This window comes from Gavia stellata, chromosome Z, assembly GCF_030936135.1.
Source record: "Gavia stellata isolate bGavSte3 chromosome Z, bGavSte3.hap2, whole genome shotgun sequence".
NCBI classification, from domain to species: Eukaryota; Metazoa; Chordata; class Aves; order Gaviiformes; family Gaviidae; genus Gavia; species Gavia stellata.
In genome coordinates this window covers 65616578-65642577 of record NC_082637.1, presented here as the reverse complement: position 1 = coordinate 65642577, position 26000 = coordinate 65616578, and the positions used below count along the sequence as shown (strand labels likewise).

The window sequence follows — 26000 nt, the reverse complement described above, 5'->3', positions numbered from 1 at the left end:
ATAACTGATCACTACCCCAGTGTAACTTGTACGGTTTGGGGGACTTGTTCATTTTAGTACTGATTAGATACCTGTAGCCTAAAATTCCCAGCAGGTTTCTGACAGAGATATCGGCAGGCTTTGGTAAGTCAAAATCCGTTAGGTCTGTACATTTTAACTGAGAAATCTGTGCTAGCCTGGTTTATTTTCAGTGAACCCAGATGAGTTATGCTCCCAAGAGCAGCTCAGCCGAGTAAGTGCAGCTGTGTCAGCTGGCCTCCATCATCTCTTCGGCACAGGGAAGGGGAAGTGTGGCACCTTCGGCACCTGAGTGAGCAGCAGCTAGATTTGTTACAACTGGCAAGTTGAGTGAGACTGTCCTCATTAGTTTTGTAGGTATTTGTATTGCGCGAAATTGTAAGGTAGAGTTTACTGTGCAGATAAATGTGTGCCTTAGTCCTTTTTTGTGGCTGAGGCATTGTGGTACATCACGGTGGCTTGGGAGCAGAGCCTGGGAGAAATAGTGCTGGGGTCAATCTTTACTGTGGTGTAGGTGGATACTGGGCTAACACCTGTTAGGAAATAAAATGTTTGGTTTAGACTTCTGTGGTGGAAAAATTTTACTGAAACCTACCTGGCAGGTTTTGACTCATGTAGAACTGCACCTTTCAGTGGGACAACAGTTTGCTTGCAGTCTTACTATCCGTCCTCCTTTTATTAGCTACATGGGATGAAGTTTCAGATCTCACCCTGGCTGGAAAGCATCACTATTTTGGGGGCTGCTTTAAATAATAGAACAGCCTCCTCAACTTTTAAACAAATACAATTATTTAAAAATAATTTTAGGTATACATTGTAACTGCTTACATTGAGAGATACAGATATTCTAAAGTTCTGATTTTGGGTGTTGCCTCATGTAACTGTCCTGATGTGGTTATTGTCAGCAGAGAAGTTTTGTGAGTAAGAGTTTATATCACCAGAAAAAAAATTATGCAAAATTTTAAAATCTTTATTTTACAAGGAAGGGTGCTTAGTAATATTTTATTCTGGAATATGGGTGTCACTGACTTCGTAATAGCACTTCAAGAAGCACCACCTGGGCATATTCATTTACTAGCCTGTTGCCAAAGTGATGAGTATAGGCACAGTTGAGGTCACATGAAGTGGCATGCCTTAAAAACTTACAGAACTGGTGCCTCTTACCTAAAATGCAAGGGTGAACCTAGGGGCTATTACTTTATTCAGTCCTGCTGAATATGCTCCAAGTGTTACTCTAAGCAAACCATATTATTTTATCATCAACGAATCAGATCAAAACTGAAGGATGTGAGCCTCCTGTCTTCAAACAAAAGGGGTTTTTTGCCTTTGGATTTCAGTGTGAATAGGATCATGTCCAAATCACACAGTAAGCTCTATTTAATGTAAACAAAAGTAACATTGCCAAAAGTCTTGTATTCAACACAGATCAGAGATGAATCATTTTGGCTTCAAAAAATGGGTAAAACCAAGTACATTTCAAGCAAGCTAAAAATGAAAGTGGTAATTTTCTATTTGAAATTTAATGGTCTAGTCTGCAGAATATGTTGTGATTTGCCTGCAGTGAAAGAAGTGCACTGGGCATATTCAGTGCTTTAGTTCACTTTAAAGCATGATTGTTTGAGGTTTATCTAGTGCTTTGTGGCAGGGTACAATTGCAGCAGAACTGGAGATACTCTGATGGAGATTCCTGACAATACACTAGTGGTTACCTGCAACCTTGTGATTTAAACAGAAAAGCTTTTACAATCAGTCTTCTGTTTCATAGTTTATTTTGCTTTGATTACAGTAATCAGTTTTTACTCTGTTAGATTATTGGGAGGGAGCTGGGAGCTGTTTACTGCTTGTGTCCAAACAAAGGTGATTAAGCTCATGACTCCAGTAGCTCCACTGTGAGTAATTGTTGGCCTTACACAGAGTTTAGGCCGAAGGCTTGAAATCTTATTTCTAACAATATAAAATCCCGTGCCTCAAAAGTCAGTAATAAAATTAATATTGATTTAAACAGGATCAGGTTTTCACTCTATCAAAATTCCCTCTGAGTGAAAAAGCTGAATGAGTTATTTTCACATCACTGGTGGATTCTGAACAGAATTTTTTTGTCTTCTGGTATTAATCGACATTTTTTTTCTAACGTGAAATATGTTTGTGATTTCACGTCTGTATTGAGAAAGCTGTTTTAAAAACTGTTTCCCTTCTTACATGAGATGTGTAAGCAGAGTCATGGAGTACAGCAGATAGCCACCCCTGTTAGCAAAGGATAGCATGCCTGAGGCATTTTATTAATTAACCTCTTGAGTCTGATACTGAAGATGCTGCAGGGATGCATTTTTCATTAGTCACAGTATTTTAGATTATGAGCATTGAGAGGTTAAGTGCTCCCATCTCTGAACACTTTTGCGAATGAACAGAAATATTTATTAGTTTTCTACTAAATGTAGAGAAAGAAGGGTCTGGTTCTGCAAAATTCTGTATGCCATATTTGTGTATAGATCTTTATGCTATACTTATCACTAATCTGCCTGTCAGCTGGGAGTGAAGAAATTCATCCAATGTTGCACATGTATATAATCTCTTCATATTCTCCTTCATGGACATGTATTACAGAAGTGCTGATTAAGTAAGGTTTCTGTTTTATTTTTGTTTCTTCAGTATGTGGAATATTTTCGTTAGCACAGCTGGGCAGGCAGCATATATATCAATATATATATCATAGATACATATATATCATATATAAAGATATATATGTATATCATAATAGATAGAAATCATATTATACCATGTATAAGATGTTCAGTTTTTTGTAGGTTCTGTATCAAAGAACAAACACCTTCTGTAGGAATAGATTTCAAAGCCAAGATGCAGCAGTTCTTTGGTTTGTATCCTCATGTTAAAAACACCTTTCCCCAACAACTTTGATATGTTAAACATTTATTAAAAATAAAGAGATTGTGGTAATTTTATTTTTGTTGATGAGTTTATAAGTTAATCATGACCGATTGTACATACAGTTTTAGAAAAATCCTTCCGGATGATCTTTAAAGATATACAGTGCATATGAAACCTCATTTTCTATGCATAATCAAAACTAGTATATCTGAAATTTTAACAGGTCAATAAAAAGATTTTTCAGAAGGCTATCTGTAATGTTATATGCTATAAACTTTAAACACAGATTTAGTATTGATGGTCAAGCAGCTACTGAATGTTGACTGGTTGAACAGCGGCCTACCATTCCTTGTCTGTGATCATGCAAAAGTCTGTTCTTATGTATACGCAGTTTTCCCATAGCATATAAAGGCACTTCAAAATATACTAACCATTTTAGGGGACAAATGAAGACTAAGCAGTGAGAAAGTAGTGTCCTTCTCTGAATCACTGGGATTAACATCAAGTTACTGCTTGAAAGGTTTAATTACTAAAAGGGGAAAGGAATGGAGGTCACAGGGGAAAAAAAAGAACTGGCTAAAATATGCCACAGTTTCCCTTAAAACCACACAGAATATTTTGTGCTTTACTTTTTCAGAGGATGAAAGCTGGGTTATCACTACAGCTCCATGCCCAAGAACTAGTCAGAATAATACTGACTTTTTAATAAAATCTCTGAGGAAATAGCTATAAATTCAGTCTGAAAACCTCGTGGGATCTTCCTGAATGGAAGGTGGTAGGGAGAGGGTTGTTACCACTATTGAAGTTGTTTGGTCTGTTTGTGGGTTTGCCAGTAATCAAGTTTTGAACTCTGTGATGAGTTACGTTGTTTCACAAAGTTTCATTCAAAACAGTTTAGTTATTTCCAAGACTGAAGCAAGGAAAAAAATTGGCTGCAAAGAAAAAGAAATCCAGACAACTTTTGTCTGAGAAACCCTTGAAGCAAAGACTTGATAATTGCTGTCAGTATGGTCGCTGTGCCAGAGATGTGTTGTTCTCTCTTCTTTTTAAGATATGCCCACAATAAGTCCGCTTGTGATGTTGAAATATCTCTCTCAGGAGAGATTTCCTCAAACTTTGTCTGTTAAATCCTGTAAGCATGCTATCTCTTACTGTCCCCATCAGGTCCCGTTGGCCACCGCATCATCTGTGTAACTGTTTTTTCTGGTGCTTGAGATTGGGCACCAGACCTGAAAACAATTTTCTTGCATCTGGAGCTGCCAGATGTGTTTCTGTGTTACCTGTCCAACAATACAACACTGTGGAGAAATTTCCTGGCTTGATTCATGTGGGGACAAGGGCCAAAGTGGTGGGAGGGAGTAAAGGAGTAGGTTGGAAAAGGGTCAAAGAAGAGGAGGGAGGAAGGGCCTGTGATTCAGTGCACCAGGAGTTCAAGGAATATGCGGGAACAAGTGGGGATGACAGGCTGAGGGAAGTGGCAATGCATGTGGCAAGGGAGTATGAATATGGAAGATGCTGTTTGGAAAGAGACAGGTGGTAGGAAAGGACAAGGAACTGGGAAGTGGTTAGGGAAAAACAGAAGAAAAACCCCAACCCTGACATGGTAGGTAGGTCTAATTAAGGAGCTGAGTACTGGCAGCCAGTGATGAGGAATGATGCCAAGGAGAAGACAACGATAGTCCTGTGTGAGTTGGGGGGGGGGGGGGGGAGAACATTTGATGGTAACACTGGCACAGTACATACATGCAAGAAGCTGAATTAGCAGTTTGCAGATTGCTTAAATGCTTTAAGATTTTACTTTGTGTGTCTTTATTTGAACATTACGCTTGCCTTGGGTGTTTGTTTATGTTCAGGGGTATCATTCTTCAAAAAAAACCTGGCTTGGATTCTGGTTTAGCTGAATATGCAGGGCTGAAATCCGCAGTGATTCAGGAATTGATTGACAGCTGAATGAGGCACCCTTGCTGGGAGTGTGGCGTGAGGGGGCAGGCAGCACTAGTCAGAGGGTGAAGAGCAGCTAGGAGCTGTGACGGGTATGTCCTTTTCATCCCCCTCTGCTCCCGCAGATCTGTTAGAGTCCTTCCTTCCCCATGGAGGGGCTTTTTTGTTTTTTCCAGTCAAGGCTGTTAAAGTTGAATGCAGCCCGGTACCAGTGAAATGGTAATATAACCCCGTGCAGCATGTGGCACTGGATCACAGCCCTTCAGACAGCCAGAAACTCTAGAAGAGGCAGGAGAGAATGCAGGTATATAGAGTTCCCCATTAGCAGCCATTACAGCCTGCTAATGGATAACTTATTCCTGTCCTGGTGCAAACATGTTGACTGTTTTTTTTGTGTGTGGGGTTTGCTGACAAGCATATCTAGAAAGCTACTTTTAGAACAAAAATACCAGCAGTGTATCTTCCATTGCTCTTATGAGGAATGTCTATTTAACAAAAAAAAAAAAGGGCATTTAAAAAAATTTCAATATTTGATTTTTTCAAACAAAATTCCAGATGGTTATTACGAGAAATTTTAATGAAAATTAAATTTCCAGTAGAATCAAATCAGTTGCAATTGAGTTATCAGTGGCAATTGAGTTATCAAATCTGTATAGAAAAAGTACGTGCATTTTTTAGGATAACAAATGTATCCTTTTGCCTTCTATCAACATTGCAGGAGTAAGTAATTCTCTAGTGTCAGTCAAAATGAGAAGTTAAACTCCATCGAGCTGCAAATAAAACTTTTAAATAGTTAAAATGATATAACATATTGGAAAAGCTTTTTGGGGATGTGGCAAATCATTATTGCATAGACTGTAATAGGACAGTATGTGTTTCAGTGAAAATATCTTCAAACACAGGTGAGTCTTAAACTGAAAATAAGCACTTTAATATATGAACTACAAGCATATATATAAAAAAGTTGTTGATTGGTTGCTGTGTAGACTCCACTGAATTCAGTATCAAAATGTCCAGTTTGCAATTGAGAGGTGGTTTCACTTGCAGGGTTTCACGTGTTCCCTGGGTTTGGAGCAAGAGTGTTTTTGTGCACTGTCCTTTGGGGAAGAATCGCAGAGCCCCACTGCTTGTACTGCTGGTGGGACGTGCCCGCGGGGGGCTGTGGCACGGTGCGGGAAGGTGAGGTTAGGGTGAAGCAGCCTCGGTGGGCTCCCCGTGCGGGTGCTGCTCCAAGCCGGGCAGTGTGACCTCTGCTGCACCTGGTCCCAGGGCAGCGCGCTTCTGCAGGCAACCTGCAAAGGGGCTTCCTGCAGAGCAGCTGGCACGTTGGGCTCCCCCTTCCCACCCCGCCAGGCACCCGCTGCCTGCTGCCAGGCAGCCTAGGGCTGGGACGTGAGCTCTCCTCTTCCACCACGCTCCCATGAGAGCCTTGCTCGACTACGGAGCTGCTCACAGCTTCTGAGAGGGAAGGGTCTCCTCCTGTCTCGCAGCTTTGCAGCCTTTGGTGGGTCTAAAGGGATGCGTCTTTCATATTAATGGGGAATTATTTAAAATAAATTTGTAAGAGTGGATGAGAAGTGCATGCATTATAAATTTGCATGTACTTGTCTTCTGCCTTGCCAGGTGCTTGTGGTCTATTTTTGGAGCATCCCTAATCAGGACGCACAGAGACCCTGCCTGCCAAGAAGGTACACCGGGTCACACAGCTATGTGTGAAGTGTGTTTTCCCAAAAGTAGAAAAATAATAGTAACCAACATCTCAACCATTCCAAATGAATGGTTGTATGCTATGTTTTTTAATTTTCTTATTATTATAGTGGTTTCTTTCTTTGATGTAGAAATTATTCAAAATTCATGGGAATGATGGAAATGATCATTGGTACGCAGTTCTTGAAGAGCTCTTTTCTGTGAAAAGTTGAAATGCGTTATTATTGGTACTGTAAATTATCTGTCATATGGTAAATGTAGATGTTAATGAACTGGATAATGTTAATATTAAGGGATAGATTAGTGAAGAGATTTTTAAATAAAATTGATACGGCCGGAATCCTTCTACACAGAACTAGTTGCTGCCATCTTACAAAATATTGTTCATGGCTGACGAGAGATCAATTTTAAAGCATTAATAAGTATTTAGTCGCATTTCCAAAATTTAGTTGTCTTTCCATTACTTATTTGCTTGCTTTAATTGCCCTTTGTTGTCTGCACTGGACTTTGATTCCTGCTTGGAGCATTTCTTATGATGTGTGTGAATGTGCAAATTGTATTGCTATACTGAGTAAATATAGTTGCTTATATCTACCCCAAAAAAAGGAGCCCACTGAGCTGAAGTAGTTTCCCATAAGCCAAATATTTTGTGAAATATTTCTTTATAACTTTTTTCTTCTCTGTGTCTTTTCTCAGAGTCAAGTAGATCAGTTTACATCTCTCTGTGACAAAGCCTCAAAGTGCACTCTAGCCAGTAGTTACAAGGGGAGAGGTTTAACTAGCTGGAGACCCTGCTCCCAGGAATCTTCCCTTCTCTTAGGGGGTTTGGCCCTAAGTGGATTTTTGAAGGTATTTATGAATACGGGGCAGATACACTAACTGCAAAACCAGTCAAATAAGATGCACCTTCGGACATTTTTCTAGAATAGCATTTTCTAACTGGAACGGATTAGATTGACCATCAGTAAAACAAAACGGGTCTACAGGCATCTTAGCATACAGCACTTAAAAGTCAGCGCTGTAGGTTACATCCAGCAGGCAGATGAGGTCCTATGTTGAGTTCTTGGGAACACAGATGGGGAGGTCTGTGCATGTGTCTATAAATTTGTGAGGAGTTCTCAGGAAAAAAACCCTGAAACCAGGTTGGCATGTCTGTTGCCAGTGAAAGGCAAGGAGAGAGGGAGGGATGGATTATTACAGTTTGGATGGTACATTTGTATGATGTATACTTAGGGCAGACTGTGGTATTACATTTGCATATGTTAAATCCTGTTTCTGAAAGTATTTACTTCTGTTATGTGATTGTGTTGGGGAATGTCTGCACATATAACACTGATGTAAATTCTTCTCTGTTTGGACATGCATTCTGCAAATTGAGGTCAAGCTGTTTTATCTAGGTGAATGTTTGTAAATATTTAGTGTTGTTAATTTAAAGATTTTTCTCTGCTTGTACATGCAGTGTGCAAATTGAGGCGTGGCTGGTTGACTGCCTTGGGGAAAAGGGTTGCGTGCTCTATGTTGGTGAAGACCACCAAGAACTTTGATTTTAGAGCCTTCTGCCTTGCTGCTTTTATAGATGGAAGGTGATGGAAAACTGCGGTGGTGTCTGGTCTTTTCTGATCTTGAGGTAAGGAGGAAAAATAGACACAGAAGAACAGTGAGAAAGTGCTGTTTGGGGACACATATCTACCAGGAATGGGATGAACTGGTGGCTCTGCTCACCCTCAGTTGCATGACTGCATGCTGCTTTTGTGCGTAATTTTCATCTCTCGTTAGTAACCTTTACTTAGGGCAAAATACTGCAGTTTGGTCTCTGAATATGCTGCGTAAAGTTTACTGTCTGGAGTAGGTTTGCCCCAGCAGACTGATGCTGTCCGGCTGGTCGGTGCACGTGGGGCGGTGCTGACACAAGTCAAGAGCTGTGCTTGCTCTCTGCCCTTCCCTGCGCAGTGGCGGGGAAAGTGCTGTTGCCCGCGCTCCGCTGCCAGCACGTGCAGAGCACCTCGTGTATTGCATGGGCACCAGCTGCTGCCTAGCACATAGGTAGCAGATCAAATGTGCTTCCCGCTTGGAGAGCTTGTGAGCAGCATAACCCACGCAGCCCTGTACTTGACAGGGAAATGTGGGGATGTTACACGGGTGTTTCTGAATATCTCAGCATGATCGTGTGTTGTCCCCCATAGCATCCTCCTTGTTTTTCCATACTCTAATATGAACTCCCTTGTTCAGCACTAGAAACCTTCTGCTCTTGTTCTGTATTCTCTCTTGCCAGCATATAAGCAGAATAACTAATTCAGCATCAGGTGTCACTTTCCAATGGACTCTAACAATGGTCGTGGTGGGGGGAGGCATCTCAAAAGACAACGGTTATGTTCAGCCAAAGTTTTAAGCCTTTTTTTTGAGTGAAGGCTCATGAATTCATCTGCATCTTCCTTAGCATTTATGAGGTTGTAAGAGGTAGAGTCTGTGGATTGAATTACTTTCAGGAGAAAGGTTTCATGATGGGTGCTTGAACTAAAGGAGGCAATCTGTTTGTTATTTTGTTTTTAATAAAAAGAGGCTTCACTACCTATACGACGTTTCTTTAGAGAGAGGGACTAGCATCCTACTGAGGCAGACATTGCTGCAGGTCTTGCTTTGTCTTTAAATTCAGTTAACATCGATCATGGATCTCATTTGGCCTGCACTGCTGTGTACAATACAAAAGATAAAATTAGAAAATATCCAACTAGAAAAACATCAGTGGAGCTAAAAAGTAATGAGCAGTGTGGAAGATAAGAATACCTAGTGACTTAATATGCAGTAATGTGAGTATGTTAAAATATAGTACCATTTTTAAAAGAATTACTTCTTTTTGATTAAAAAAATACAATTGAATCAGATCTCTCCTGAATGTTCTGGCTGTCATTTTCTTTAGCCAGTAGAAACCTGCCTTTCTGGTTTATGAAGCCACGGTGCTAACGTGTAAAGCAAGATGTTATGACTCATTCGAACAATTCTTTGTTCTCTCTTGAAAGCATTGCTGATGATATTTTCAAGTATACTTGTGTTTACCCCTAAGAATGCAAGCCTTTAGCAAGTCTGAGCTTAATGCAAGGCAGATTATTTAATTTTTGCAATGCCATATGATGTGGATGTAATCCTGTTAACATCTTTGATAGTTTTAGTTTGCAGTTTTGCTGAATTTTGCTGTGATTTTATGAGGGGAAATAATATGGCTTTTCTTAGTTTGCAAAACTTTCTTCAGATGCAGTAAAAATATATTTCAGGACTGAGAAGTAGCCACTTACTTAGGGATTCATCAGCAAAACTGCTTTCTTAACTCCACTTGAAGAGGCTATTTAATTGCATGAAACCCTGAAATCATGTGGCTTGAAATGAGAACTTCAATTGAAAATGAGGTTGCAGTGGTTTCAGCAAGGGTCAGTGTTATACCTGAAGAGCGCTCCTCAGTGCTGGGAAAACGTGAGGTTAAGGAAGGTGAGTTTAGAGGGGTGTGGGGATACCTGCTAACTCTCATCCTGGCAGCTCCCTGGTAAAGCACTGCCTTGTGTACATGCAGGCATTGCTGAAGGATGTGAAAAGATTGGCGGGGAGGGCTAGGGAAACTACTGCACACAGTCTGTTTTGGCTGAGGATAACCAAAGCGTTGAGCATCTTGCTGCTGTAGAGGTGGAGAACCCCCAGCCATTGTAAGTTGGATGGTTTTGCTCAGCATTTCCGCACAACCTGTTTCTGCAGGACCTGCAGCGATGGAAGTGTTAACTGAGGTGTGTCAAGAGAATAAATTAACAGGCATTTATGTTTTCTCTCAGCCTAGCAATATAAGTAAAAAGCAATTAAAAAGCTTTTTATGCGTTGTTACCATTTACCTCTGAAAGGAAAGAAGGGAGTCTTCAATTTCAGCCAAACGAGGTGTGAAATGTGTCTGTTTCTTGGGGATAACACACTAGCTTTAGCCTCCACAGGAGGAAGACTGTCCCAAAGAGTCTTTATGTAGAGCCCATTGCAGTCCTCAGCTGAAGAAGATGACTTCCAGCCAAGGAGGCTGGCTGAATCCTAAACTGGTGCAGAGTTATGTAAGTTAAACTCCTGTGAGACTTAAGCTTCTTTGTTATGTTTGCATCTTTGATTACTCCCAGGAGTATGTATTACTATTGTAAGATGCCCGAATGGAAAATTGACAGCTGCATCTTTGCCACTGGATTACTATTTCTTAGTTTTTCTAATAAAACTAACTGACACTACGAATAATGTTAATGGTCAGACAAAGAGGGGGAAGCTTATTTAAAGCAAACAGATTTGAGCTTCATGATCACAGAAGCTCAGCATGCCTTTGGTGGGCACCTCTTTGTGTCCCCTGTAAGCCATGGTGCAGGCAGCCCTTTTTATGCCATCTGCAAGGGTTTACTAACTACTCTTTGGTTAACCGTGTCAAAACTCTGTGGCTCTGCGCAGCTGATGGTGGAGCTCCTTCTGTCTATAATATTCTTTTAATGTTTAGTACCCAGTTAGAAGTGTTGCCATCATTTATCCGCGTGGGTCATTTGGAGTCGGGGCTGCTTGTTTATTTTTGAACTTTTCCTGTGTCTGTTTCTAAAGAAACCGATCCAATCCTAGGCTCCCAAGACATTGTTGTACTGTTTAAATTACAGTGGAAACAGTTCCAATGGTGAAGGTAATTTGCCCTATATGATGTATGAATGATGAGATAGCTACGTGCTTTTTAGTGGGACATCTCTCCTACTTCTTTGAATAACAACTGATTTAAAGATAAAATGAGGCAGGACAATTACAGTTTCAGTCTTGAATCCTTGCTGTCTAATAATTTAACCTGTATTTTTAAAACTTTTTTCCAAGGTGTGTTTTGTTTTCTTTCTGTCTTTTTGCTGTAGTGCTCCTGATAGTCGCTGTATAGCTAGGAGGGGCTGATTCTTGTCTCACGTTGTTCTTAAAACCCAAGTTCAGTTTCTTGTTGAGGAGTCTGATGATAAAATCACTGTGTTGCTCTGCTTTATCCAAAATGCTAAAATGAGATTTAGTGAATGTCTGCTTACCTTAATCATGTTTTCCCCCAAATTGTTCTCTGTTTTGTGGCTGATCATTAAGTCTTACTGTACATGCTGAGGGAATATGTAATTACAGTTGCTTAGTGTAAACAACATATATGATGGTTTTAGACTGCTACACACTGAGAACCTTTCAAGAACATCTCTTGGTTTAAGCAAGTATATAGTAAATCTGGTGAATAGTATGGATACACAATTTCCAGCATACCAGAGGTGTTGACCTTTTCATGGCTTGCTTAGAGTGTGAGTGGCCACGTGAAATTGTTGTATTGGCCCTGCCCGTGTGGCTAGGTACAAATCCTGACCAAGTGCACCTGCTGAAAAAAAATGGATGCATCTTCACTGTCGTTATGTCATTGATACTTCACCAGTAAAGCTAAATTAAATGATCTTTTTAATGAATATTATTATTTGCCATTTTAATTTTGAAATTACTTGTTTGTAGGCTAAAAAGTGACATAGCAAAAACAATATCCCACAGCTTCCTCTTCTTGTTCTTTTCTCTCCGGTGATTTTACTACAGTCTAGCAGTTTATACAATATGAAACAGTTAACCAAAACCTAAATATGAGTTATGTCCATCTTTTCTTATGGAATTTAGGACTGTAATAGTCAAAGGCTCTAATTGATTCTGAGGGGGGATCATTCTGTGTAATTATTCTCAGTGTTCTTAGTCTGTTTGTTGTTAGCTGCCAGGTGAACAAGTAAGAGGCATTCAGGTGGAAGTGAGCTTTTTGTAATGCATTCTGAACAGTACAATGTTGTTTGCAATACTGTCCCCAGCATTGTTTGCAAATACCGGTGTAGACCCTTAATGAAGTACCATTCAAGAAAAAAACGGGATTATTGCAATTCAGGGTGTTGGATTGCTCCCACATCTACTATCAAAAATATTTTTAACAGAAAACAAGTAAAACCTAACCTTCTTTACAAACAGTAGTAACAGAGCAGCTAATGATGTATAATTTAGATCTTAAGGGCAAAGTTTTGCCTCCTGTTCTTCGTTGTCAGAGTTTGAGTGACAGGCCCATGCCTGAAAGAGTAGTATGATTTTAGAATTACAATATATCATGGGGAGTAGAATTTTGATCAGAGAACAGAAATTTTCTAGAAAAATGCTAGGTTCACCAAGCGAAGTATGCAAGTACATGTGAGCATTTTTTCGTTTTGTTTTGTATTTTGTAACTAGTGACCTGCCAGCTACCTAATAGTATTTACAGAATTATTGATTAAACATGTGTGAGGACAAAATATTTTCTTCTGTACAGCTGAAATTTTTGTTAAAGGCAGTGGGAACTGCCTCCTTTTTTTTTGACAAAGCTAACTGAATGCATGAATGCCACTGCACATAGCTGACAAAGACAGAGCATCTTTGTGAAAAGGCTCTGTAAATTCTTTCCCACAGAAGTCAACGAAAGGGTCGGTTGTCCTGGGCTACGTATTTCGTCACTTAAACCTAGTGGAGATTGATTACTTTGGACTGCGCTACTGTGACCGAAGTCATCAAACGGTGAGTAAAAGACACAGCAGATTGGATTTTCCATGTATAAAATTTACCCTGTTTGTGTCATTTGCCTATAGAGTGTTAGATTGTCATACTTTCACTAGCTTTCACTATTTCCTGGCTCAGGTTTCCAGTAGTAATTTCTTTGTGTTTGTTTGCATTGAAGTCTTGGAATAGCCGTTAATATCTTAGGCTGGAAGAGAATCAAATGCTACATGTTGTTGAAAACTAAATGGAGAAGGTGTAAATAGTACAAAATTACGATATGAAAGTAGGATTAATGTTTTTCACTTTTAATACTGTGCCCTGAAGCCAGTGCTTGGTGCACTATTCTGTCTGGCTCCGCTTGGCCCTGTGGTGTCTGGGAAGCAGTGCCCCTGACCATGTCACAGGCTGCTTCACTTGGACCACTTGCTGAACGCCTCTTTCAGAGGGTATCGTATGGCTGATGTGGTGGCTGCCTGTTCACTGGTAGAGCCCCAGGAGTCATGGTGTTGGCAATGATGTTTTCACTCCACCTGAACCATCTCTGCATCCTTGAACCCATGCTCTCTTGAACCTTCTTGACAGGGAAGGCTCACCAGACGTCTGAGAGCTTTTTCCACCAGGAGACTACAGTCCTAAGCAGGCAAGAAAATTTAAACCAGGCTGAGATGTTTCAGCCAAAGCAAGCAGTGGCTTGGGGCAGTGCTATCTGGAGTGTCCCTCCAAAAGTGGCCTGGGCAGGGTTACTGCAGTCAGAGGTGAGGAGCAGGGGATGCTCAGCAGGTGGGACCAGCGCTGTATTCATAGCATGGTCTTAATATTACCTTAATTTTATAAACAGAATAATGCCTGGCCTGTGGTTAAATTAAGTCAAGCAGTTATGCTTTTAAAATCACTGTTCTGTGCTGAGACTATGGCACAAGACCCTGACCTCAAGAGATGTCACGTTTCATCTAAAAATAATAATAAGTTACTGAATTGGCTAAATATTTGCCAGTTTCTTCTGTTGACCAGAAGTTGACCATGTAGAGACTGAAGTCAGAACAGTATTTGCAGAAGATTATTGATTGCTGCCGAGAGCTACAGACTGCCCTACTCAGTATATCTTTATTTCTGTGCCATAGTCTAGACATTTATGAATTCAGTTCCTTGATAAGCTTCTAACCAAGTTTCATTCTGTGGAGATGAAAGTCAGATTCAGCTGTGAACTAAAGGTAGACTGTTAAAAACAGTATTTTTGATTTCCTGAGGAAATTGAGATGTGAGTGAAGAGCAGGTGGGTATCTTTTGCTCTCAAAAGTGTTTCTGTTTTTCCTGTAGAGGCAAATAAAATAGAAATGGCTATGGCTGGGAACATTTCCAGAGGTATACATGCTGTGTAATGGTGAATATGGCATTATGAAAATAAGAGAAGATTAAATCTCTTCTGTGAAAGGCTTAACACATAAAGGCACATTTTAGGATGCATCTTGCTAACAGACTAGATGATTTGATTATATGATACCAGTGCATTTTGTGTTATGGTAGTGTGCGTGAGCTGTAGGCTGTAACCCTGTTAACTCAGCCTCTCCAAATACAAATACAGCCTTTTTGCCTTTTTCTCTCACATGACGCTCTACTGGTGTAAATTTAATGTTAGCCTTTGTCTTTATTCTCTGGCCAGCCCAAGGTCAGGAAGCCACCGTGCTTCTTGATTTTTCCCATGGATTAGGAAGGCGTTCATCCCACTTTCCTCATTTGCCTGCTCTTGCACCGACAGCAGTCATGCCGTGGGGATACAGTTTGCACTAGCACAGACATGGAGCTCCAGCCTCCCTCTCCGTAGAGGTCTACCAGCCCATGTTTCGCTTGGCTTCTGCACCGGTGGGCAGGCATCTCTGCCGCCTGCCTGCGTTCGGTCCCCTGACGGGAGCAAGGTGGGTCTCCCCCAGCCTGTGGGTTTTCTTCGCAGGGAAATCCCAGGTGTGTGGGAGAGGGGTGCACACATAGCTCTGTCCTGACACGCAGCTGGGAAGCAGCCAGGAGGTACAACCAGAGCCCACAACGGTGGGGCACGTTACAGAGTGCGCCTGCCCCGCCATGTAGATGCCACCATGTAGGTGCCAGGTTTGTGATGCAGGCTTTGCACCTGGGCTGTGTCTTAGCAAACTATTGTGAAAATGCCTGTTCCTGTTGTTTGTCTGCGTATGGGTAATTAAAAGTTGATGCTGTGTTATCTGGAAGGTTCATAAATGAGTAAACCCATGCTGCTGTGTTCAGTTTTACATGTTTCATGACAATTGTTGCTAGCTTGCTATTTGTAGTGAAATCTTGTGAGCTCTTAAGAACGGCCAGTATAAAGGGAAAGCTTCCACGCAGCAAACAACACCTTGTGCTTTAGCTGTAAACATATATCCAGTTGCACACTGAATATGGCTAAAACTCTTTGGGCTGTTGTCGGAATTAGTCCTGTAATGGTTGGCAAGGAGCCTAGATTTGAATTTTGGATTGGTTATGTTTTGGATCGGCCACAGTAGTTTTCCTAAGGGAAGGGGAAAAAGGTTACCTTGCTAATTAGTTTTAAAACCATGCTCCTGAGTTAGTCTCAGACAGAGAAATGTGTTTGGAGGTTTGGCTGCCTATTAATACATTGCTTGTGGTGGGGGATATTTTATTATTTGCTCTGTCAGTTTTTTCGTCACACCATGTATTTAACTGAATGATGAATAAAGCAGGGTGGGCAAAACTATGTATTATAAAGAATGCAACCCAGTGACAAAAGAAACATTTTTTTATTAAGGGTTTGAAAGAACTTGTTTAGTCATTTTACCCATTACTTCTGCATGCCTCAGCACTTCCAGGTGGTCTTTTAAATGCTGTATTGGTGTGCTACCTCTTAACGTGGGTGGTATCATATTTATTTTAGTAGTACCAGTAGGGCCCTAATCAGTGAATAAGGTTTCACTGCGCTATGTAGTATATGAATGCATAACATTAAATGGCCTCTTCCTGAACAGCTAATAAACTAATTAGCATGTGAGAGAGAATAGCTGGATGGGGCAAACAGATTGACAGAACTGCATGGCACTGGAAAGACCGTGAACAGGAGGATAAAGCATAAATTGGATGACACTGTCTCTAGGGTAGTAATTTGGTCATATTGCACAAATTTCACTTTATTGACATTCCAGGTTCCCCCAAACTCTCCCATGGTAAAAGGACAGTATTTAATTTGCAGAATTGAGCTCTGGAAGAATACAAGTTGCCAGAACAGCGTAAGCTGTATCTATCTTGTGCTCTGAACAAGACAGGACTCCTAAGGAAAAACAAAAAGTATCTTGTAATGATTAATAAAAATATAACATTTAATAATGAGTTAAAAATCTTACAGTGTAAAACTACACCCGAATGAACAGAGGGGTTGGATTAATGCTCTAGCTTGTCAGCAGTGTTTCCTAACCTCTGAGTACTTTGGTTGACAAACTGCATGGTGCTTTTCAGTGTAGTACATGAGCACCTTTGTTGGTGCAAATACTTTAAAAGGCAGTTTTCTTTGAGTGCCACTGAATGTCTCAGTGTGCTTCGCCATCAGCCCTTCACCTGTGCCTTTTGCCTTGCTGCAGAGACTGCTGATGCTCAAGTTAGGCTAAGCTGAGACCAGATAGTCTTTATGCTTCTTCATGTGGATGGTCAGCTGGGTGGTGATTGACAGGGCATTTTTGTCTTCTGCCTCATCTGCCAGAAATGCGGGACATTGTGCCCCATCCGCTATTTTCGGGTGAGACACGCGGTCAGCAGAATCTGTGCTGCAGAAGCTGAAGGTGGCTGAGGAAACGCTGTCCTGCCTTTTAGTCTCTCATGGCTTTAGTATTTGGGGAAAGGAGCAGCCCAGTGATGTACCTCTCCTTTAGTGGAGGAGAGGCCGCGTGCTGGGTAAGCCGTGTTGGGAGGGCCGTGCAGGTCCCCTGCCCCTCTCACTTCTGGTTCCCACTGTGCTGCAGCTCCCAGGTGCTCCCCAGGTAGTCCCTCTGCTGCTGCCTTCGTGCCTTCTCCAGCGTGCCTTAGGATAGTCCTGCTAATTAATTACTCTTCTGGCAGGAGGCCAGTATTTTCTTGAGGCACACGAAAGACAGAATGGAAATGGCGATTTTAACGCATAGTACCTCAGGAAAAGCTGAGCAGGATTTGATGAGGGAAAGGGCACTTTTGAACTCCAAAGGCATTCCCTTGTCAAATCACAAAAGCGTGCTGAAAAGAGTCACGCTATTAGAACTTCTCTTACAAAATAGATTTTGAAACTCCCTTATTGAAGAAAACTAGAGATCCAAAAGCATTTTAAAGGTTTGTTGATCCAAAGGCATTTTAAAGGTTTGTTGATCCAAAAGCATTTTAAAGGTTTGTTGATCCAAAAGCATTTTAAAGGTTTGTTGATAATAAAAACTTTTTTTTTTTATTTCCAGAAACCTGGCTGCACTTCACAATCTCACATTGGTGAGGTTGCCCCCTCGCCATCCCTATCTGAACTCTCATGGTAAACCTGCTTAACCTAAAGCTGCAGGAGGCATGTCTGCATTGTACAGCAGGCTGTGATGCAAATTTCCGTCTTTTCTTGTCCTATAGAATGCTAATCTGAGATACTGTATTCACAATGTACAGCATACTGATATTCTCTTAGGGCTCTAAGGGGAGAAATAGAAATACAGAAAGCCATATCACCATGTTAATTCAGTGTTGCAGCCAAGCTCATTTCCCCTGCCCCAGTTAGTTCAAGCGTAGGGCTGTGCTAACACACGTGTACTGCTCCAAGATCTGGAGCTAACATGAGATGGGCAGCGCTCTGTCCCTGTACCATGCATCCACTTTGTAGCATAGATGTCTTTTCCCCCCCCCTGCTATGAGGAAGCTGTGTTTTGAGCGTACAGATGTGAGAGCACAGCGGGTAGGAGGTAGCCCATGGCAATATATTGTGCAGCTGCGTAGCCCAGAGGGCACATAGAGTCAGAGGGGAGATGCTGGTCTCAGTTTCTTGTGAAGCTGAGCTTTCTGCTGTGAGCCGCTGTGCTGCAGCGATCCGTCAGGCCAGCTGTGGCAAAGCTGAGCGCAGAAGCCTGTGCCATGAGTTGCATATCCCTGCTGTGCAAACTCATATATTGGAGAGATGTTTCTTGATCCAACCAGCGTGATTAATAAAGTAACTGCAGTGTGCTCAGATTGCCAGGTTACTATACCGAACTGGATAGAGTAACAGATGGAACAGGCTGTATGTAACTTAACGATGGAAAGAAGGGCACGATTTTAACAGAAGATTTGTTTACAGTCAAAAATGTCTGTTCTCTAGGGAATTACTGTCATACAATGTAGTGTATATTTGATGTCAAGATCTTAGAAAAACAGTTGAACTGTACTTAGCTTGTATTTTGTTTTTATATGTATTTTTGGTTTTGTGTTTTGACATTTGCCCACAAGCGTGGTATACTAAATTATATAGAAAGAAAAAAGACTTGTTGTGCTTGTTAAAATAGATGGCATAGCCAGTGGAAAGAAAATGGAGACTGATAATATTGATTAGAAGCTAGATATTTTAGAAGATTGTTAATGGATTAAAAGAACCTAGACAAAGCTGATGGTCAGGTGAGTTAAAGGTGGTAAGAGTAAACTTTGAGAGTGTAGCAGGATCCACGGGATACTCACACTGGTGATCTAATACTAAATGTAATCAATATAACTTCAGATTCTAATAAAGAAAAGACAGAAGTATTAAATACATGTTTGTATGTAGGAATTGCCTGATGATTTATATGTTTCTTATATCATAAGGATGTCTTGAGCTTAGCAGATTTAGATTATTTGCACTAAAAGTTTGCAGAAAAAACTGACAAAATAGTTCTAATTGTTAGTGTTGCTTTAGATTGTGGAAAAATCTTGATAATTTCAAATCATAATTGAAAAATACTGGGATTTCTCTTCAAAGTTGTGTTTTTTCCTGTTGTAAATGTAAACAAAAACTGGCATGTGTGGCATGATGGGTACAGCTTCGTAAGAATCTAATTAAGACAGCCCAGGATTTAGTTTGAAGTTGATACATTTCTCTCCACCAGGCACTTCATTGATTGATACCACAGCAAACATTTCAATCTAGTTAATATTTTGTTTCAAACAGGTTCATGGAATTTGACCCAGATTTAACCCTATGAGATACAAGGAATGAAGATTCCAGATTTGTGGAAAAATGCTTGCAGTCATTTAAAAGGGCTAAATACAAAATACTGCATGGCGCTTGGATGCATACTGCTTACACACTTGGCTCGTATGGGAGCCAGATCTGTAAAAATACAAAGGACAGTAGAGCCTTTTTATTCTTAGATAAGCTGTACTTTAAAAGATCTTTTTTTATAATTTCTATGTAGAAATTAAAAGGGAATTATCTTCTTTAGTAACATCGTACATTTATGATCAGTCCTAGTAAATAAAAAAATTATTAAACTAAACCTATATAGTCTTTGTAAATAACAATTAGTACACTAGCAGCCATCACTTTAGTAATTGGATGGTTGCATTGATAAGGACTATTTAGAAATCATTATTTTTTTCCTGTATCTTCTGTAGATGTTAAATTCCCCTTTCAGATTCACAAAATCTATCCCCTGAAGTTGAATGGGTATATGCTGGGCTGCCTCATTGCACTAGTGGTGAGCTGTTTATAAGTCAGATAACCTTTGCTGTCTGTGCAGGAGAGATACAGGTGGGAAATCCCTGAGTAGTGGCACGCTGGCTGCCAAACAGATAACAAGAGTGAGGCTGCATGTTGGAGCTACTTTGGCATTCACGGACTCAGGGTCTGTTGTCTGCACCTGCTGTGCAAGTGTACTGGGTTAATAAGACACTCCGGTTTTTTGTTCCATTTCTCTTGGCACTTTAACATATGAGCTCAAAACTGTAACTATAGCCAACACTATTTATATGTATATGCAAACATTTAACAGGTATCTAATACACATTATTATGTATGCCTGCGTATGTATGCTTAGAGGGCTCTGTTGTCTGGGTTTTTGGTTTTGTAAATGTTGTCATGTCTATTGTTTAAAATAGGATTGAAAAATGCCTTTTCATTATCCATAAAATTCCATTTGTCTTTGGCTTACAAATAAAATGTCAGAAATCTCCCTCTCCTTCCCCCACCCCTTGCATTCTTCAGGAAAATTTTGGCAGCCTTTGAAATAATAAATAGCTACACAGTGATTTTAAGTGTGGGTTTGTGGCATTGCCACAATGCTAAATACTTACTGGAGAAATGAGAAGACAAGATTCTTGCCTCTTCCCCACCTCTCTCTGTCCCAGCAGTAAACTGGTCTGAGCTGAAGTGTTCAACTTCACCTATGCAGCATACAGATCTTGAGGTCTGTGGTAGCCTTGGTAGAGCGTATTTCCTTGTGCCAGCTGATGCTTATTTTCACTAGCACGAGTAGCAGCAATCTGCTTACAGGGATGATGGCTGAGAGTGCAGTTCCTCTTGCCGGCTCAGTTTTGGGGGCAGGAAAGGAAATATTTAGCAACACAAGTAACCAGATGCATTCCCTCTCTTCTCTTCAGATTCCCTCTGAGTCTGAACTTGCAGTTTTCCCTCTGAATTTTGCCTCCTTCCTACAAGCTTGGAAATTGCCTTCAGAAGACCATACAAACAATATAATTTGATTTGCAAGTCAAGTACAGCCCAGTGAGGATTAAGACTTCTAATGTAACTCTGTTTTGATTTTATTGTCTACAAGTGCCCATACAGTCTTTAATGACCTGGCTCAGTTCTGCTTTGTCTCACGGCAGCAAGTGAATCACATGGATACAAAAGGTCACGTAATTCAGGTTTCAGGGACAACCAGAAATCTGTAACTTGCAAACTTGAATGATGTTTCGTCAATATAATATTTATATTTTTTTTTTTACAAATAATCAACCTGCCTATGCATGTAATGCTTACCTGCAGAGAGGACTGTAAGACAATGTATCCTGAAGCTGATTTCAGTTTACTTCAGGAGAACTTAAAGAGGGAATTATTCTGTGATAGCTTTTGATCTGATTTTGAAACTCCTGCAACGTAACACAAAGCTGTCAATGATAAGCAAGCTAGCTTGACAATATGTTGTTCATACTGTGATGCCACTTTTGGGAAGAGGTCAGACCACATTCTGACCGTGTTGCATAGCCAGAATGTGCGCTGCAGAGTAATTTTGCCTTTTTTCCACCTGTTGACTGTAAAATCTCTTTATCAGCCTATTGTGCTGGCTCAGATTATTGCTGATAGGGAGTTCTAGCAGGATGTTTGAACAAGTGTGACAAGTTTTTCTTTCCTTCCCACCTTCTGTTGAGGTTAAGAATGTTTATATTTGAGTAGTTATTGGATGTATTCGATACAAGCATGTACTGAATTTTTTTTTCCTTCAACATTTAGGAAATTTTCTTAACAAACATTCCTGGATTTGAAATAGCAATGGCCAAGAGCAAGACATACAGCTGTTTCTATTGCAGGTGGTTCAGCAGCTAATGGAAGTAGTTTGTTTTCATGTTTTGTCAAAATAATGACCGTTGTTTACAACCACTTACGAAATCAGTTGCTTGAAATTTTCCACTCAAATGCTTTGTAGTCTTTTTCCCTCCCTTCTTCATGCTACTCCTTCTAATAGAAGCTCCTTGGATAGAGGGGGGGATATTTTTTGATGAATCATTTTGTAGCAGCTGTGTTCTGCAGCCCTTTTGTTTCCAGTGTTTTAAGAAGGGGTGCCAATCTCAGCTGGTCCAAAAAGTTTGTGTATGAGGGAAGAGGACTGGAAAAAAAGGAAGATGAGAATTATCTTGGCAGCTGCCTCTGCACTTTCTTCCACAACTGAATCATTGAAATGTCACACTAAGGAAGAAATAAGTTGCTGGAGGCATTACGAGAGCAGCGTGCTGGTGACCTGTGTAGTCATAATGAAAAGTACACAGCTGGTCTGTAGTCAGCAGTAACATCAGAATGACTTTTATGAGAAGTTTGATAAAGGTGGGGCAGAGTAGTAAGTGAGAAATTATACTACGGATTGTCTGTTGATCAAATGACATGGGAACCCTTGTAACAGTTCATCCCTCTGTGGTGTACTAAGCGTACCTCGATCACCTCTGACGCATTTCTCCAACTAGTCCTGTAAACCACCTAGTGGAAGAGTCTCTGCCCTCCCTACCTTGGTGCCAATTTCCAGTCATCCACTCTCCTGCTACTAGAAACCATTTCTGAAAATCGAAAGTAATTTTTCTTTGCTTCTAGTTAAGTAATTTCTTCATACTTAGTGGACATGAAGAGAAACTCATCACTATGTTCTTACAGCAATTTCTCAGGTGTTGGAAGAGTGCTGTTATGCCGATTCCCCCTACGGTCTTTTGTTTTTCAGAAAACAGGTGAAGCCCTTTCATTCTTTCCTCGTAGGTCCTGTCTTACATGCTTCGTTATTGCTGTTTAAATGTAGAGTTACTCTACTTAGGTTAATCTTCCAGGAAGAAAATGGCAAGGTTGCATATCCATATACTAGCAATAGCAGATGAGACACCAACGGGTACTTAGAATGATACTTCTGTAGAGCCAGCTTGTCACGAGCCTGAGATGTGGTGGCTTTTACCAAACAGATTTCATTTCAGGAAGACCCCTACCCCCAGAGAAGATATGCAGCATTAGACTTGTACAGACAGTGTTTCTCTTATCAGAAGCTGGCACAAGTTTGTCATTAGCAGACTGAATTGTGACAGTCTGCTAATAAATATAAATATGTGAATAAATATAGAATTGCAATTGTTCTGTATTAATTTTCCATGTTAAGTGACTAATTTCCATAATTATGTGTCTCACAGTACTGGCTGGATCCTGCAAAGACCCTTGCTGAACATAAAGAATTGATAAACAGTATGTATTTAATTTGACCTTAAAGAATGTATCTGAAGATAAGTAACCGAGGCAATGTTCTATATATACAACCTGTACAACATTTATATTCTAGCCACAACAGACTGATGGTTCTTAAACAAGTTTATTACTGTAGTTCATAGCTGTATCAAAACTTCACACATAGGTTGAACATACCATCATTTTCCAATAATTTTTGTGATTATTGTCCAAAGATTTCTCTGTGCTTAAATTTTACTTTAGAATAATAAATGGTGTTCTTCTTAACTTGTATAATTTTATAGTAGCTGTGATACCTCTACCATATTGTACCATACCATAACCAACTTAGATTCCTTTCTTCTTCTGAAAGTAAAGTAGTGCCTCTTACTGGTAATAGAATAATAAATGGTGTTCTTCTTAACTTGTATAATTTTATAGTAGCTGTGATACCTCTACCATATTGTACCATACCATAATCAACTTAGGTACCTTTCTTCTTCTGAAAGTAAAGTAGTGCCTCTTACTGGTAATAGAATGTCTGCTCTTACTGTCACTCTTCAGATATCAGGGATGTAAGATCTGTTATTTTTATTATAATTAAAGAATATAATAAAATTATTTTACCTAAGGATTTGGAGACCTTCTATAAAAAGACGCACAGTGGAGCATGCATGGCATGAATGTAGCTGTAAGAATTTCAGTTCTGAGTTAACAGAATCTTTTGGGAGAATAACATCTTTAAAAGGTGAATTAGAAAAGCTTTTCCAAATATTTCTTAATTAAAGTGGCACATAATTGAAGTTGCTTCTTAAGATATTTAAAAGTGTGGAAGGGATTAGTATTCTGTATTACTAGTTATGGCAGGGAATCACATTTCATGCACAATTACATTTTTCAAAAAGTTGCAATGGACGAAGTATCTAAAGGTCAAAATTAAGGAGTAAAAAAAAAATAATCTTGGAGAAATAGTAAGTTAGCAATGAAATCTAAAGTCAGATCTCCAAAATAAGCAAAAACTCCAAGTAGACAGACAAGCTGTGAATAACTAAACACAAGACTAGAAAAATAATAATAAAAATCCTTTTCTTATTTTTTTTCCTCATGTATAATGAGTATAGATGTACAGATTTGCTATATGGATATAAGATTTTTTTTCTGAAACTTTCAAGTTTCATAAAATACTAAGATAGGCTTCTTAGTAGCTGTTCTGTAGTCAGCTAGTAACAATTCATAACAATTAACAGTTCAAAACAACTAACTTTTGCACCGAATATTTTTTTCCCTCAGCTGGACCACCGTACACTCTGTATTTTGGCATTAAATTCTATGCAGAGGATCCATGTAAACTTAAAGAAGAAATAACAAGGTACAGTACTTAATAAGAGTATAGTGTGTTGATTTCATGGTGGTAATCTGTTCCAGCCATGTGCATGTTGTTGCAGTGTGGCAGGTTTGTTGGGTTTTTTTTGCTTGAGCATGTGAACGTTTTTGCTTGAACATGTATGTGTAGAAAGAGAATTGTGACTAGCTTCACAGTGGTTGGTATGGACAACTATTTGGAAGCCCAAGATGAAAAGGTGCTCTCTGGTGCATCAAAAATCAAAGGGACTTGATGTGCATTTGTGGGGGTTTTTTTTAAGGAATGCGTTGTCACATCTGCATTTATATTGTGCTATAATCAAGTTTAGAGTTTATTTGGATATCAAATATAAATACAGGATATTTTCTTTTTTATTGGCCATAGCTTAAATTCCAGAACTGTTTTTCAATAGGACTTATTTTGGTCTTTCTAAAAATATGCGAAGGAAATTGAAGAGTTGCATGCTTTTGATTCTTTTAACTAAGCTTGGCCTCTACAAAATATGAGAATGCACACACTAACACATGCACACGCATGCACACAGACACATACACACACATACTTGCCTTAACTCTCACGCACAGGGTTTTCTGTTTGCTTTATATATGAAAGGTCTGAGACAATTAGTTTTAGGTTCAAAAGGAAATTTGAGAATTTGGGTAGGTAGGTGGACAAAATTGGTGTGCTGGCTTGCACACTAATGCCAACATATTTCTTTTGATGTCCTAGGAATATGACACATGAGAATTCATTAGAATGCACACAGGGTTTTTAATTTTCCTTAATCAAAGGTGGCAGTTGTTGCAGCACAGGCAGAATGTTTTTCTTGTACCAGAGTGAGAAAATTCTTTTATTTCCATACTGGCACAGCGAGAACAGAAGTCTCCAGTATAACAAGATTGAGGCTAGCCTGGTAAAAACAATAAACGCTGTGACTTTGCAGGTAAAAGAGCATAAGCTGGCTTCAGTGTGATGTCCCTGTACTGTGAAAGTTTGATGCATTTTCCTGTACTTTTCCAGAAGCACTTTCAACCCTGCTTACAGGGAAAGACAGATAGCCCTGGGAAGGGAGCTTCGTCCAGTGAACCTATTGTGATTGCTACCTGGGAGGCAGGGTGGATTTCTGTCTGGGAATTGACAGGGGCTAAATTTTCAAAAACTGTTTCTCTTTGCCTTGTGGTAAGGTCAGGCAGTGATTTGCACTGCTGATTAGGTGTGCAAATCTAGTTGAGAAGCATTTTTGGTATAATTAGTAAGCCTCTGTTCATGTCTGCGCAGTGTTTGGTCACGCAGAATTTGCACCTTAAAAAGTACAGAGGGAGGGCATAAGAAAGCAGTATGCTTGCATTGACACGCTTCAACAAAACACATTGAATCGTCACATGCCCTCAACGTTTCTGAGCATTTATTCCTGTATGCTCTTAAACCTTGGAAGGAAAGTATACCTTTTCAGAAAAAAAATTTAACAGTAATAAAACCTCCTTCTGCTTAGGAGTGATTAGAGGCCCAGTTTTTCTTTATAATAATTTCCTGCCTCAGTGTGTAATTCCAGTGGTGGTGTTAACCGTTTTGTGCTAAGCTATATGTTTCTTTGGAGCGTGTGTTTGTTATTTTAATGGACTGAGAGAGCAGTCTGTTGTTACTAAA

At 40.0% G+C, this 26000-nt stretch overlaps 1 protein-coding gene across 1 annotated transcript in view; it reads left to right on the top strand.

Moving 5' to 3' along the window:
- EPB41L4A (erythrocyte membrane protein band 4.1 like 4A) overlaps window positions 1–26000 on the top strand; it is a 132102-nt gene that overhangs the window by 38986 nt on the left and 67116 nt on the right. The window contains exons 2-4 of the mRNA XM_059833838.1: window positions 13027–13131; window positions 22960–23011; window positions 24281–24359. Of these exons, the coding sequence (XP_059689821.1) occupies window positions 13027–13131; window positions 22960–23011; window positions 24281–24359 (236 nt within the window). The remainder of the gene's footprint in view (window positions 1–13026; window positions 13132–22959; window positions 23012–24280; window positions 24360–26000) is intronic.